The sequence below is a fragment of the Carcharhinus amblyrhynchos genome, chromosome 14 (genome assembly GCF_965287045.1).
Source record: "Carcharhinus amblyrhynchos chromosome 14, sCarAmb.v2.hapA, whole genome shotgun sequence".
In the NCBI taxonomy this organism is placed as follows: domain Eukaryota; kingdom Metazoa; phylum Chordata; class Chondrichthyes; order Carcharhiniformes; family Carcharhinidae; genus Carcharhinus; species Carcharhinus amblyrhynchos.
Genome location: NC_137337.1, coordinates 70,461,497 through 70,476,725, shown reverse-complemented (window position 1 = coordinate 70,476,725; position 15,229 = coordinate 70,461,497). Strand labels below are relative to the sequence as shown.

General features: G+C 39.8%; 1 protein-coding gene across 1 annotated transcript in view; it reads right to left on the bottom strand.

Annotated features, from left to right (window-relative positions):
• synj2bp (synaptojanin 2 binding protein) overlaps window positions 1-15,229 on the bottom strand; it is a 51,917-nt gene that overhangs the window by 12,570 nt on the left and 24,118 nt on the right. Inside the window, 1 exon segment of the mRNA XM_080201918.1 lies at window positions 1,624-1,760. Coding sequence (XP_080058044.1) covers window positions 1,624-1,760 — 137 coding nt within the window.

Here is a 15,229-nt window from a genome sequence, read left to right as displayed (position 1 = left end):
TAATGCCTTCCAAAACCCAATCAGTCACTAGGTAATATAGCTTTCCTCACTTTGTTGCTGGTTCTTTTGTAATTCAACTTATATCTGGCTCTTGATCCTTCAACCAATGGGACAGCTTCTCCCTTTCCACTCTGTCTCGAACCCTCACAATTTTAAAAACTTCAATCAAATCTCCTTCCTCTTCTCCAAAGAAAACTAACCTAGCACCTCCAATCTATTCACGTAACTGGCGTCACTCATGTCTGAACCTATTCTTCTCTCTCTAAAGTGTACACATCCTTCTGAAAGTGTACGGCTCAGAATCGGACATGATACCCCAGTTGAGGCTGAACCAGTTTTATATTATTGACGTCCAGTATAACTTCCTCGCTTTTGTACTCTATGCCTCTATTTTTGAAGTCCAGGATCCCACTGATTTGTAAGTCATTTTCTAATTCATCTTAAATGATTTGTGCACACTCTTGAGTTAGGTAGCCCATCTGGCTGAGCAGATTAGGCAGGGGCGAAGGAAGTATTTCTGAATTGGTCCCAATAGAATATTGGATTGTCCTTCTATTGTACACCTCTCCCACAAAATTGGTGGAAGAGGGGAGCATAACAGCTAGCTGATCCTGTATCACCCATGTTGCGAAGCTGAGTAGAGAAATGGTAGATTGAGAAGTAGGAAGTTAGAATTTGGTGTTTGTAAAATTATAAAAAATGTAAAAAGCTAGTGGTGGGGGGGGGGGGGGAGCTTTGCACGAACCTGCTAAACGGTGGTGCTTTTTTCTGTGCTTAGAGATTTAAAAATGCAAGTACACAAGGAGCCCAAAATGAAACATTAATATTGAAAGACCATGCAGCAGTTCTTACCAAGACAACAGGCTTTTGAATTTAGTCAGTCAATTTGAATCAGGCACTTAGATACCAAAAACCTATTAAATTTAAATCTGATGGTTTTGATAACCTAGAACCAATCCTATTATGGGAAATATTGATATGTCATCACAGATATAATAGAGGGAGGGAAGTGGGGCAAAAGTGAGCGCAACTGCCACCTGCTAGAGCTCAGCTCGAGAGAGAGAGAGAGAGAGAAAATCGCTGGATCTCATAGCTTCATCCATGTATTAGAGAAAGCACCATCTAGATAGCAAAGACACTAAAGAAGAAAGTTCCAGACAGAAGAATTAACCGAGAAGACCCAGAATATTCTGGAAGACACCAACCCTGGCTGTAATTTTGACAGTGAATGAATTCTATTTTGTTAATGATTGGGAATTGTATTTAACTGAATAGCATTCCATTCAAATCTTATTTTATTTGGGAATAGTTAATAGTTCGAAGAGATTTATTCTGTTTGTTAACAGTTTAGTTAATTTGTTCACTGTTAATTAGATAAGTAAATTGTGTTGATTTTAGAGTGAATGCCAGGGATTTATTTTGTACTTAACCAGTAGAAGTTTCTGAAGAGCAGGTCACACCACTTCACACACACTTTTTACAGGTTATAAGGTGAGGTATCCTGTTTTGGTGTTAGTTCTCGGGGAGGTGGGGGGGGGGGAGAATGAAACACCCGCTTTATAACACCCGCTTGTACACTACTGCTCAATGGTGCGCTCATCATATGCACGTTAGATGCCTTACTGCTAAGATTTGGTCTTGTTCCTTCAAACGCCCGTCAAGAGCTGCGGGTCCATTTTCTTTAATTTTGGTTACATAGATTGCACTATCATTACAAAAGTGCTGGTGGTCGGTTCCTCCAATAATATTGAATCCCAGCCCTACAGAAAGGAAAAAACAAGACCACAAATAAGGTCAGTCAAAAGGGCAATTAAAATTGTTCCAGTGACTATTACACCAAATAATTCACACATTTGCAATAATCTGTATTTCTTCAATAGAGGTAACATCTTTGAATAGTACATTTGCATTGTGGGACTAGGCTAAATCTATTCTAACTGTATAGAACAGTTAAAATAAAATCCTGTTAGCAACTCCAACAATAATGAGCAAAACGAATAAGCACTATTCAGGCAATATCCTACATCGGGTTGTTTCTGTTCTAGGACGATTAAAGCCCATTCACCTTTTTGAAGAATTTGAATATTTAAGATCTTTAGACCAGCAATTGGCTAACAGCCCAGCTTTGATTGTCTGGGGTGAACAGGGCACATCTCTTCGAAAATTGAAAAAGTATAACGACAAAGCGGGAAGTGTCAATTGTTGGTGAATTCAATTTTAAATCAGGCACAGAAAGGGAAAGAGAGGGAGAGAATAGATTAAGAAAAAAAAACTTGCATTCATGTAACTGCTTTTTCAAAATGCCTCAAAGTTCTTTACAAAGAAATATTTTGTTGAAGTATAGTCACTGTCATAACGTCGAATGCACAGCAATCTCCCACAAACAGAAACCCAATAAATGTTCAGATAATCTGTTCAATGTTGTTTAAGTAATTAATATTGGCTAGGACACCCCTGCTCTTTTGCGATAGAGGTTCATAGGAACTTTTATGTCCACCTAAGAGCAGACAAGTCCTCAGTTGAATGTCACATCCGACAGATGGCATCCCCTCAGTACTACAATGCATTGTCAGCTTTATTTTTGTACTCAAGTCCTGGATTTGAATCGTGGCTGACATTTAAAGGAGCAAAAGAATTTTTTTTTTAAAAAAAGCTTAAATTTGACATTTTAAAATGCCAAACAATTAGGAATGAAGTGGCATACTTCTAACAATTAATTTGCAATGTTCAAGAGGTTGATGGTAAAATTCGACAATTATCACATCATTTAAAAGGATACTATGCTTGTAACGAAAATACTTAGTTATATAGTGATTCATTTATGCTCCTGTGCAAATACAGCAACTTCCCAATATTCAAACACCAATGAAGAAACAGGCAACGGGATACCATTTGTGAAACCAGCACTGTAACTGAGACAGCAACTTTTGAATTTTGGCACTTAACTGCAATGCTGCCTGAAGTTGATCTTTACACATTACCTATTTACACATTAGCAGTGTTAAGAATTCCGAACAAGAGTCAAAAAGTCAAAAAATTAACTTGGTTTCTCTCTCCACAGATGCCGACAGGTCCGCTGAGCTTTTCCATTACTTTTTGGTTTTATTTCAGATCTCAAGCATCGCAGTATTTTGCTTTTATTTGAACACAAGAGATTGGTGCATTACGTAAGTGCAAACACTAGTCCACTAGAGAATACGCTGCCTGGTATAGTTCCCTCATTAGAAACCACAACTTGTGATCGATGCAATTCCTCTACATAATTGCAGCTGCAAAGCAAATACAGCAAAACACAAATTACAGACATCTCACAGATGTACATCAGCTGTTCTCAAGAAGCAACTAAAATCACGATCAGTACCTATCAGCTGCAACAATGCAAAGATTTCACTGCCCATAAACCAACACTCTGCTCTATTCTCAAAGCCTACAAAGTCTGAAATTGAAAATCTCCATTTCAATTCTCTCATTTGGAGTAAAGTACATGTTAAGTAATGAACTGTATTTTGTTTGCTACTGTAAAAATCTCCACTGTGCCGGGCTGAACAGTGGCACAGCGGTTAGCACTGCTGCCTCACAGCGCCAGGGACCTGGGTTCAATTCCCAGCTTGGAAATTGTATGGAGTCTACATGGAGTTTGCAAATTCTCCCCGTGTCTCTGGGTGTTCCAGTTTCCTCCCACAGTCCAAAGATGTGCGGGTTAGGTGGATTGGCCATGATAAATTGACCCTTGGGGGACTAGCTGGGGTAAATGCATGAGTTATGGGGTTAGGGCCTGGGTGGGAATGCGGTCGATGCAAACTCGAACGGCCGAATAGCCTCCTTCTGCACTCTGAAAGACCTCTGAAAGAATGGGACTCCACAGTTTTTTTAAATGGTTCACTTTTGGGCCAGAAAGATTAACTGGCACTATATTAACTATTCCCCAATTCTTAGAGAGGTACTTGCATTTATTTACCAGACTGAACTTTCTGTGGCAAGTATAAAGGCCAAATAATGGGCAAAACTGCAAGTTCTTAAAATTAACAAGCAGGCCAGGAGTGAAATGCAAATTGTGAGAAAAAAAACTGCAGAACAGCTTAAACCAACTAGGAAGTTTTTAGAGATCTGTAATATATGGCACTTTGCATATTAATAACATTATTCGTCATTGACATGCTGTTATTTTTTCAGAAAGATCCAGCCCCATATTATACAAAATCTATGTCAAAGGGACACAGTTTAACTTCATCAGGAAAATACATTGTGCATCCATGACTTGTTACCTATAAAACAATACATCTAAATATGTAGCTCATAGTATATCGCTCACAAGCAGTCAGGTATTAGGAAATTATTTAATTGTAAATAATTAATTAATGCATAGAATTACACAAAGAAAGCACAGAAACAAACCATTCAGCTCAATAAGTCCATGTCGCTGTTACTATTCCATGATTTGATTTATTGTCTCATTCATTATACAGTGAAAAGAATTGTTTCTTGCACGCAATACAAAGAATCATAGAACCCTACAGTGCAGAAAGAGGCCCTTCAGCCCATCGAGTCTGAACCAAACACAATCCCACCCAGGTCCTACCCCCATATCCCTACATATTATACCCACTAATCCCTCTAACCTACGCATCCCTGGACACTAAGGGGCAATTTCTTAGCATGGCCAATCAACCTAACCCGCACATCTTTGGATTATATCCAAAGCATACCACTCAGCAGGAAACAAAAGAATGCAGAATGCAATGTTACAGTCATAGCTAAGTGTAGAGTAAGATCAAATTAATGCAAGTTAGGTTTTATTTGTTCATGGGATATGGGCATCACTGGCTAGGCCAGCATGTACCGTCCATCCCCGAGGGCATCTGAGTGTCAACCACATTGTTGTTCTGGAGTCACATGTAGGCCAAACTAGGTAAAGACGGCAGATTTCCTTCCCTAAAGGATGTTAGTGAACCAGATGGGTTTTTCTGACAATTGACAATGGTTTCATGGTCATTAAGACTTTTAATTCCAGATTTTTATTAAATTCAAATTTCACATCTGCCGTGGTGGGATTTAAACCCGGGTTCCCAGAGCATTACTCTGGGTCTCTGGATTACTAGTCCAGTGAAAATACCACTATGCCCAAGGTCAGAAACGGTCATTTTCATTGATGATTACACAATATTCAGTACCATTCACAACGTCTCAGATACTGAAGTAGTGCAAATCCAAATATAGCAAGACCTGGACAATATCCAGGCTTGGGCTACAAGTGGCAAAGAACATTCATGTCACACAAGTGCCCAGGAATGACCACCTCCAGCAAGAGAGAGTCTCAACCATCTCTCTTTGACATTCAATGTAATTACCATCACTGAATCCCCCAGGAAAAACATAATGGGAGTTACCACTGACCAGAAACTTAACTGGTCATACAAATACTCTGGCTACAGAAACAGGTGAGAGACTGTGAATTCTGCAGTAACTCATCTCCTGACTTCCAAAAACCTGTCCACCATCCACAAGGTACAGATCAGGAAGGGGTACGCTCGACTTGTCTGGATAGGTGCAGCTCCAGCACCAAAGAAGCTCAACACTGCCCAGGTCACAGCAGCCCACTTAATTGGCATCAACCACAAACATTCACTAGCTCCACCACTGACACACAGTGGCAGCAATGTGTACCCTCTGCAAGATGCAGTGCAGGAACAATTCAAGACTCCTTTGAAAGCACCTTCCAAACACAGCCACACCATCCAGAAGTAAAAGGGCAGCAGATGTGTGGGAGCAAGCCATTCATCATCCTGACTGGGAAATATATCGCCGTTCCTTCACTGCTGCTGGGTCAAAATCCTAAAACTCCCTCCCTAACAGCATTGTGGATGTGTCGACACCACATGGACAGCAGCAGTTAAGAAGGCAGCTTACCAAAGGCAATTAGGAATGGGCAATAAATGTTGGCCTAGCCAGTGATACCTACATCCTATGAACAAATAAAAAAATAATTTGCACCATCTTATGAGTGAAGAAATTATTTCTGAATTCCTTATTGGATTTCTTGGTAACCATAATGTTGATGGCCTCTAGTTATGCTCGTCCCCACCAGAGGAAACATTCTCTCTGAACGTTCAACACCTTACGGAGTCACTCTCAATCTTCTTTATTCAGGAGACCTAGCCTGCCAATCCTTTCATGATATATACACCCAGTGCATCCCTCCTTACAAATCTTCTCTACAGCCTCGCCTGTGGTTTGATAACTTACCATTTCTTAATTCTATCGCTCTTAGAACAAAACTCAATGCTTGGCCTGTTTCTTAAATTACCTTTTCAACTTGTGGCATAACTTTTCAAGATTGGTGCATTTGTACTCCACGATCACTTTGTTCCTCTACCTCACTGAGATAGCACCTTTGAATTATTGAGCTCCCTACTCTTCCTATCAAATTGAACTACTACCTCAAACTTCTGTTGAGCTTAATTTGCCAATTATTTGCCCATTCTGCAATGCGTTGCAGAATTGCATCAGTATTGCTGATTATTCCCCCTCTCCCAATTCAGTACCATCCACAAATTTAGATACTGCATTTTTTATTCCAAACAGTTGATGAAAACTGAATAGCAGTGGCCCCAGCAGATGCTTGTAGAAGGCCACTTCCCACCGCCTGGCACTCTGAATAACAACTTTTTACTCCTATTCTCTGTTTTCTATCTTGAAGTCAACTAGCAAGACATTCTCATAGTTATCCTGACTCCACGTTCTTTGACCTTACTCAATAGACTATTGTGGGACACCTTATCGAAGGCCTTTTTAAATTCCAAGGAAATTACATCATCTACATTACCATTGTCTACTCTCAATTCCCTCCTCAAAAAATTTGGAGGGAATGATCAAGCAAGGTTTTGAAACCCATGTTGACTATTCATCATATTTCTCGATGTTCATTCTATTCTTTCCTTTAGTTAAGTGTTCTATTATTCTTCCAACCATCAATATTAAATTGATTGGTCTACAATTCCCTGGCCATGTTTTTCCCCCTTCTTAAAGGCACAATTACTTCAGCTATCTTCCAGTCCTCTGGCATGACACCTCACTGTAAGGGATTATTAATTAATAGTAATGCCTCTGTTGTCTCTTCCTTTGATTCTTTCAAAATGTGCTGCAATTTAAATGCATGTACCTGATTTTTCTTCAATAACAAGTCAACAATTCTTCATCTTGGATTAATACCAGAAGCAAAATAATCATTTAATATTTCAGCCATCCTTCTAATACCCATGATATCCTGTTATCTATAATGGTCCATTGTATTCCTTTTAAAAAAAATGCCTGTAACATATTTTACCTTAGTTTATATTCCTCAATAATTTAATAGTTCATCTTTGCATGCCTATTTTCTGACTTATTAACTATTCTTTCTGTATTTTTCCTTATCTGCATTTCTCTGCTTTATATTTAGTGCATGTCTCTTTCCTAGACCTCAAATGCGCTCGTCTGTATTTATCCATCAAGTCCTACTCCTGCTTAGTTTCTTCCCTTTGAGCAGAATAAATCTTTTCTGTATTATTGAACACAAACACAGTTTTAAACGTTTCACATTATTGTTCTTGTTGATACAGATGCCAGCTTTATTTTTCCCAGTTCTATTCTCAAACCCTCAAAATTGGCTTTTCTTCAATCTATTAACTTGGTTTGCACCATACTTGTGTCCTTTTCTATCATCTTATGGTCACTATTGCCCAGAGGTTTCCCTACTTCTACTCATCTTATTTGACTTGGTTTGTTCTCCATTATTGGATCCAAAAACAAAGCTTCTTTTGTTTACATATTGGATTAAAATTCTACCCCAGACACACTAAGTAACGCATTCCCTTATCCTCCCTCTTCTGACCAATTAATATCAATGTAGTTGAAATCCCAAGATTATTCTATGCATTTTACTCAATTCTCTAATTTATCTGCACACTTCTGTCTCCACCTTCCTTCCATTTACTATTAGCTAGCCTGTAGATGACACCTAATAGTATGATGGGTCCTTTTTTTTTTCATCTTAATCCATATGGATTCTATTTTTGTCTTGCTCATAGCTGCCTTCCTTTTACTGCCAATTAGTTGACCTGAATTGGCACAGTTTCTCCACCTAATTCCCCTCTATATCTTTTCTAAATATTGCAGAGCTTAACATATTTAACACTCAATTTTGGTTTTTTTTGTAGCCCTAACTCAGTAATCCCTATATGTCTGCTTTCTCCCAATGCATGATTGTCTCCAGTTTCCCTTTAGTATGGACATTGTATGCATTGTTGTAGACATTTTAACATTTTCAACAGGATTTCCTCACACTTCCAGCATTAGCATACAATCGGATAATATTGAATTGGACATAAAAGTAATAATGTGCAATTCAGTTATAATGGGTCCTATTTTGCACTTAGTCCCAATCTAATGCCTATTTGGTGTATTCCTTTGTAAGCAAGTTGTCTATGTGCATTTTCTGTTTTTAGTTAATAGATACTAATGTTTGAATATTTGGACTATAGTTGTTTAGGAAGTAAGTGTTTTTTTTCTTAATTTGTGGGACCTGGATGTTGCTGGCTGGCCAGTATTTATTGCCCATCCCTAGCTGCCCTTGAGGTGGTGGTGGTGGTGAGCTGCCTTCTTGAGTGACTGATATAACAATGCTTTGCTACGCCATTTCAGAGGGCTGTTGAAAGTCAATCACATTGCTGTGGCTCTGGAGTCAAACGTAGACCACGCCAGCTAAGGACAGCAGGTTTCCTTCCCTAAAGAACGTCAGTAAATCAGATGGATTTAATGATAACATGAAAGGAAACTGTGAATGGAAACATGGGAGAGAAAACATTGAACAGACAGGTCAAAGTGCATTAGGCCTACTGTATGGTAAAAGCAGCACTGGCAGCAATGAGATGGTGAGCTTGTGAGGGCAAAAGGACAGATCATCAGAAGAGATTTTAATAGAGTGGAGGATACAGGGGTGAAAAGAAATGGGAATTTAGTAATAGATTGCCATTTCATTGCTCTAACTGGGACCAGTTCCAATAAGAAAACAAAACACAGCATGGAAAAGAAAAGGTCTTCACATCCATGCCCCTTTCTGAAACAAATGTGCAGATAACCCTGGACGGTTGATGTGCTCATTTTAAGTTTACCACCAGAAGCTCAACTGTGATCTCAAAGCTAGTCTAGCAAACCAAATGAGATGACTTATCAACATCTGCTTGGGTTTCATTATGTAAATGGAAGTACTTGTGTGTTCAACGTAACCTATTTCTATCTGCAATGATGAGTCATTCAGCTATTACTCCATTAGGATAAAAGCTGGTGCTAGAATTCAGCACATAATTATCACAACTTGAATTATGTACTTGTTTTCTTTCAAAAATTTTGTTTCCCAATTTAATACACAACAAATAGCAATTAACATACAAATCACCTACCCAGCAAAAAAACAAAATCATCTATACACGAACGCAAAGCTTCACTGCTGGCCACAGTGCTCCCATAATATGGGTACAGTTCAGGTACACTTTTTGTGTACTAGTTTATCATTGAACAGAACAACAAAGAAAGGACTTGACTGTTTTTAGTGTTTCAGACAACAGTTTGATTTGGATTGGGGGTAGAGCAACACTGACCAGGAACTTTAAGGTGGTGTTTGATTTGATTTATTATTGTCACATGTATTGTGATACAGTGAAAATTATTGTTTCTTGCACACTATATTCCCATCCTGCTTCCCTGCTGAAACTGCCTGCCCTGCAGCGATTTCACACTCCAATGAGTGTTAATTGGTTGCACGTGGAACTTACGCACCTCCTATGAGACGCAGGGAGGGAAGTGCAGGAGTATTGAAACTTGAGAAAGAGAGTATACAAAAGTAGGTAAATTCTTTACTCCCCCACCCCCTTTCTGAAACAAACCCCGAAGTTAAAAGGAGATGTTTGATAGAAGCATTCCCCCACTCCCCCACTCACCCACTCCCCTCCCACGCTTCCTGTCTGAGACTGATTATTTTCAGGCTTTCCCCATACCACAGAGAGCCTAAAATTCAGACCATTGCATAAACAAGACACACAATATAGGATCAAAATTGTGCACCACCTCCCAAGCATTATTTGTGGACAGAAATGATAAAATCAGACAGGAAATTAAGCTGAGGGTTCCCCAAAGCTTTGATTTGGCCAAGTTCAAGTGTTCATATTTCCAACTATTTAAATTGAATTTCAAGTACTTTCTTCCCCACAGTCTGAATGATTAGCTTTGAATTCAGTTGATGAAAATTGCTTGAAAATCTCCTAGTGAATAAGCTTAAGAGGGAAGAGTGTAATGTGAAAGTTATTACAAAGCAATCCATTTCACGGAGGCAAAGTCCATAAACAACAATGACGTGAACCATCTATTAATCTGTTCTAATGGCATTGATTGAGATACATTTTAGCCAAGGAGGACTCAATTTTCTTTTAGTACTGTTCAGTTCAACAGACAGAGGGCATTGCAGTTTAACAGTATAACACTGAAGTCTCAGCCAAAACCATACATTTATGTGGTCTTCCAGCACCATAATAAGCATATACCCAAGTGTTTTAGAATTATAACTAGAAGGTTTCTTTCCTGGCCATTGGGGTTTCCTCTGTGCCAAGTCTAGAAATGTCACCTCATTATAAACATTGGCAAGAACATTCATTTCTTTCATGCCTAAAATGGATGACCTCTTCAAAATCCACTCCGCGGATGGACGCAATTGCCTTCCTCACTTTACAGCTTTCACAAATGTTACAGAGGAGTGGAGCTGACTTCTGAGGCTATATTGGCTAGGATTCAAGGGGCTGAATTCTGAAGAAGATAAAGAAAGTGAGGACATCCCAAAGCCTTTAGCAGCCACAAAAATATTTTTGAAGTGTAATCACTGTCACAATGTATGATAAAAACCAAGTTGCATACAGCAAGGTTCCAGGCACAACGACCTACATAATCTGATTTAGCATTTTCAAGATATTAGTTGAGAGATAAATGCTAGTAAGGACTCCTTTCACATTGTAGGGACTCTATGATTCTCGAGGACAACCTCCTACACTTTTAAGAGCCACTGATTTTTATGTTGTGAAGAGGACAGACTGTGAATTTCATCAGTAGTTCGTTGGACTGTCAGCCGAGATTATGTGCTCAAGTTGAGTGGGTTTTTGACTTAGTGAGCCAGTGCTGCCAGTGAGCCGCGGCTGACACCAGTTTAAAGATCAGAAGTTGGGAGAAGAACACTTTTGAATTTGGATGCTAAAATGACAATGGCATGGATTTGAGGTTTGAGTAGCAGCAGACATAACATAGGGAAGCCAAGTTGGGAAGTTTGAAATAAAAGCAAACTTGTGAAGAGTATCTGAAGCTCACCAAGACATCAAGGTTGGACACAATCTGTTTGCGGCTTGACTGAGCAGCCAGTGTTTTATATTCCATAATGGTAACCTAGAGTGAAAGCAGTTTCTGGATTGGGACACCTAGAAGCAGAGTCAAATAAAGGTCATACCAAAGAGGACAGTAAAGGATGCATCATATTAATAGGTGCCACCTACAGACCAGCTGACAGTAAATGGGAGAAAGGTGGATACAGAAGTATGCAGATAAATTAGAGAATTGAGTAAAATGCTTAGAATAATCTTGGGATTTCAACAACACTGACATTGATTAGACAGAAGAGGGAGGTAAAGAGGATAAGGGAATGCATACTTAGGATCCGATTTCACCATTGCGTTGCACCCATTTTCGGGAATGAAAACTTGATAAAGTAGGGCGTCAGGCAAATAGCGCCTGCCGGTTCCCCCATTACCAAGGCCTGAAAATGGCCTCAATCGGGACCATGCCCAAAACAGGCGCAACGGCCATTTAAATGTATTTGCATGCATTTAAATTGACTTAATGAGCTGCATGCCCAACCCTACTGGCATTTCCCCCTTTACCACCGCATTCAGCTATCCAGAATTGGCGCAAAACAAACATGTTCCATACAAGACCGATTCGGGCATTCCAGTTAGTGAGGGGGTAAGAGCCGACTGTCCGACGACAGCTCTCTTCTTCAGATCAGTGGGGGAGGAGAGGTCTGCCTGCCACTCTGCCTGTGAGCAGTGAGACTGAAGGCGGATGTCCACTGCCACTCTGCCTGTGATCAGTGGGGGGAAAGGTGGGTCCGCTGCCACTCTGCCAGAGATCAGTGCAGGTGAAGCGGTGAGGAGGGGCCTGCAATTGCACTGGGTGATGGGGGAATACGGGGGTCAGTAATGTTGGGGGTGGGGCAATGTCTGTCAGGGCCAGGGGGAGGCATTATCTGGCCCAGGAGGTGCATTTTTTCTTCTTTTTTTCTGCGCATGCACTGTTGGAGTCTACGGTCGGAGGGTTTCGGGTGCATTAAGTGCCATCCATAGGCTTGTCCAATGCAATTCAGAATCGCTGATATTTGTGCAGGCAGAATATGTATCGAGGTACCTGAGCACTAGTCTAAAAGTCAGATATGAAACACTCCCAGTTTCAAGTCCACACAGCAGTTAGAATCAAAATGGTACGGCAGTGCAAAAAAGATATATTCTGCTAAAAGGAAACAAACTAAGTACTAGTGGGACTTGATGGATAAATACAGACAAGGGAGCATTTGAGGATTAGGAAAGAGACACTAAGTACACAGCAGAAAAGTGCAGATAAGGAAAAATACAAAAAGAATAGGAAGCAAGTTAGAAAATAGGCATGCAAAGAGGAAATATTGACTTACTGAGGAACATAAAACAAGATAAAATGTGTTATGTTCTGGTATTAACCCAAGATAGAGAATAGTTGACATGTTATTGAAGAGTAGTCAGATATGTACATTTAAATTGCACCACATATTTTGAAAAAAATCAAAGGAAGAGGTAGCAGAGACATTACTATTATTTAATAATCCCTCACAATAAGGTGTCATTGGATCAGATAACTGAAGGGGAAAAAACATGGCCAGACAATTGTAGACCAGTCAACTTAACATTTATGGTATGAAGAATAATGAAATCCTTAACTAAAGGAAAGAATAGAAGAACATTGAGAATTGAGAGACATGATGAATAGTCAACATGGGTTTCAGAACCTTGCTTGATTATTCCTTCTGAATTTTTTGAGGGGGGAAACTGAGAGTAGACAATAGTAATGTAAATGATGTAATTTCCTTGTATTTTAAAAAGGCCTCTATAATAGTCTATTGAATAAGGTGAGAGAATGGTGGTGCATTAAGATGGTTTGATCAAACACTACGTAATTGTCTAAGGAAGACAGACATTGGGCACTGTAGTCTCAATTTTGGGAGCAAGAACGTAGAAGGATGAGCCTTAAAGCAAGGTCTGTAAATAATCTTGTATTCCTTCAAAAACAGGCAATGCTGAGATGAGACTTTCAGGGGATAATGCTGCCCCCAATTTGATCAATAGTAAAACTTAAGACCAACAGTAATATCCTTTCAACTACAGGTAATTTTAAAAAGGTTTCAAAAGTCGCTCTGTGATTAGCACTGCTGCTTCACAGCACCAGGGACCCGGGTTTGATTCCCAGCTTAGGTCACTGTCTGTGTGGAGTCTGCACATTCTCCACTTGTCTGCATGGGTTTCCTCCCACATTCTGAATAATATGCTGGTTAGGTTTATTGACCTGAATAGGCACTGGACTGGGGTGACTAGGAGAATTTCACAGTAAACTTCATTGCAGTGATAATGTAAGCCGTACTTGTGACTAATAAATAAACTTTAATTTTACTTTATCTTTAAAGGCTGAGTGAAGCTGAAAACTCAGCTCTTCACCACTCAAGGCCTATCACTATCAAATTAAAATGTGGAAAAGACAGATTTTGTTCCTCACTACACATGGAGCACAGTACTGAAAGGATAATACATATAAATTTAAAATTTTTATCATCTTTAAACCTCTTTGTGGCCTTGATATTTCCTATTTGTAACCTTTCCAATTATACAGTTTAAGTTTTTAAGTTATTTATTACTGTCACAACTAGGCTTAGACTAACACTGCAATGAAGTTACTGTGAAAATCCCTAGGTGCCACAATCCGGCACCTGTTCGGGTACACTGAGGGAGAATTTAACATGGTCAATGCACCTAACCAGCATGTCTTTCAGACTGTGAGAGGAAACCAGAGCACTTGGAGGAAACCCATGCAGACATGGGGAGGATGTGCAGACTCTGCACAGACAGTGACCCAAGCTGGATATCAAATCAAGGTCCGTGGCACTGTTGAGGCAGCAGTTCTAACCAATATGTCACTGTGCCACCCCACAAGTCTCAGAACTTGCATTCTACCAACCCTAACATCTCTATATCTCTCTTCCCAGTTTTTTTGTGCCTTTGGCAGTTGTCATTTCAATCATTTAGGCCCCACACTCTCTCCCTAAGCTGCTTCATCTGTTCACCTCCATTAAAACCCTCCTATCTCTATAATCTACTCTTTAGCCATCTCTCCTAATTTCTGCTCGTTTGGTTTGTTGTGGATTGTTGCCTCATTGCACTTCTATGAAGTTCCTTGGATGCTTTGTCATATCAACAATACTACAGATGTCCAGAAGCTTGACAGACAATAGTGGAATTAGACTGCAGTGGAAGGAATGTTTCAGCACAATTGGAGGCAGTGATTTAGTGGTACTGTCACTGGACTAATAATCCAGAGACCCAGGGTAATCCTCTGAGGACCTGGGGACGAATCCCATCACAGCAGATGGTGAAATTTGAATTCAATAAAAATCTGGAATTAAAAATGTATTGATGACCATGAAACCATTGTCAGTTGTCACAAAAAGCCCATTTTGCTCACTAATGTCCTTGAGGGAAAGAAAGCTGCTGTCCTTACCTGGTCTGGCCAACATGTGACTCCAGATCCACAGCAATGTGGGTGACACTAAATTAGCATAGCAAGCCACTCAGTTCAAGAGCAATTAGGGATGGGCAATACATGCGACACCCACATCCCATGAATGAGTAAAACAAAAATGTGATTTTAATGTTCCAGTTCACTCCTAGAAGATCAGTATTAGCTCTGCTAATTAAGGATACGCCATTGCGGAAAAGTGCTTGTGAGGAGGAGGGGGAGGTGGAGAGGGAGAATTGAATATCTTTCTTGCTTGCCAAGAAAGTGCAAATAAAATATTAATGACATTCCAATAATCTACCTTGTTGCAGTATGTTGGGACATAAATATGGAATTAGCCAATGCA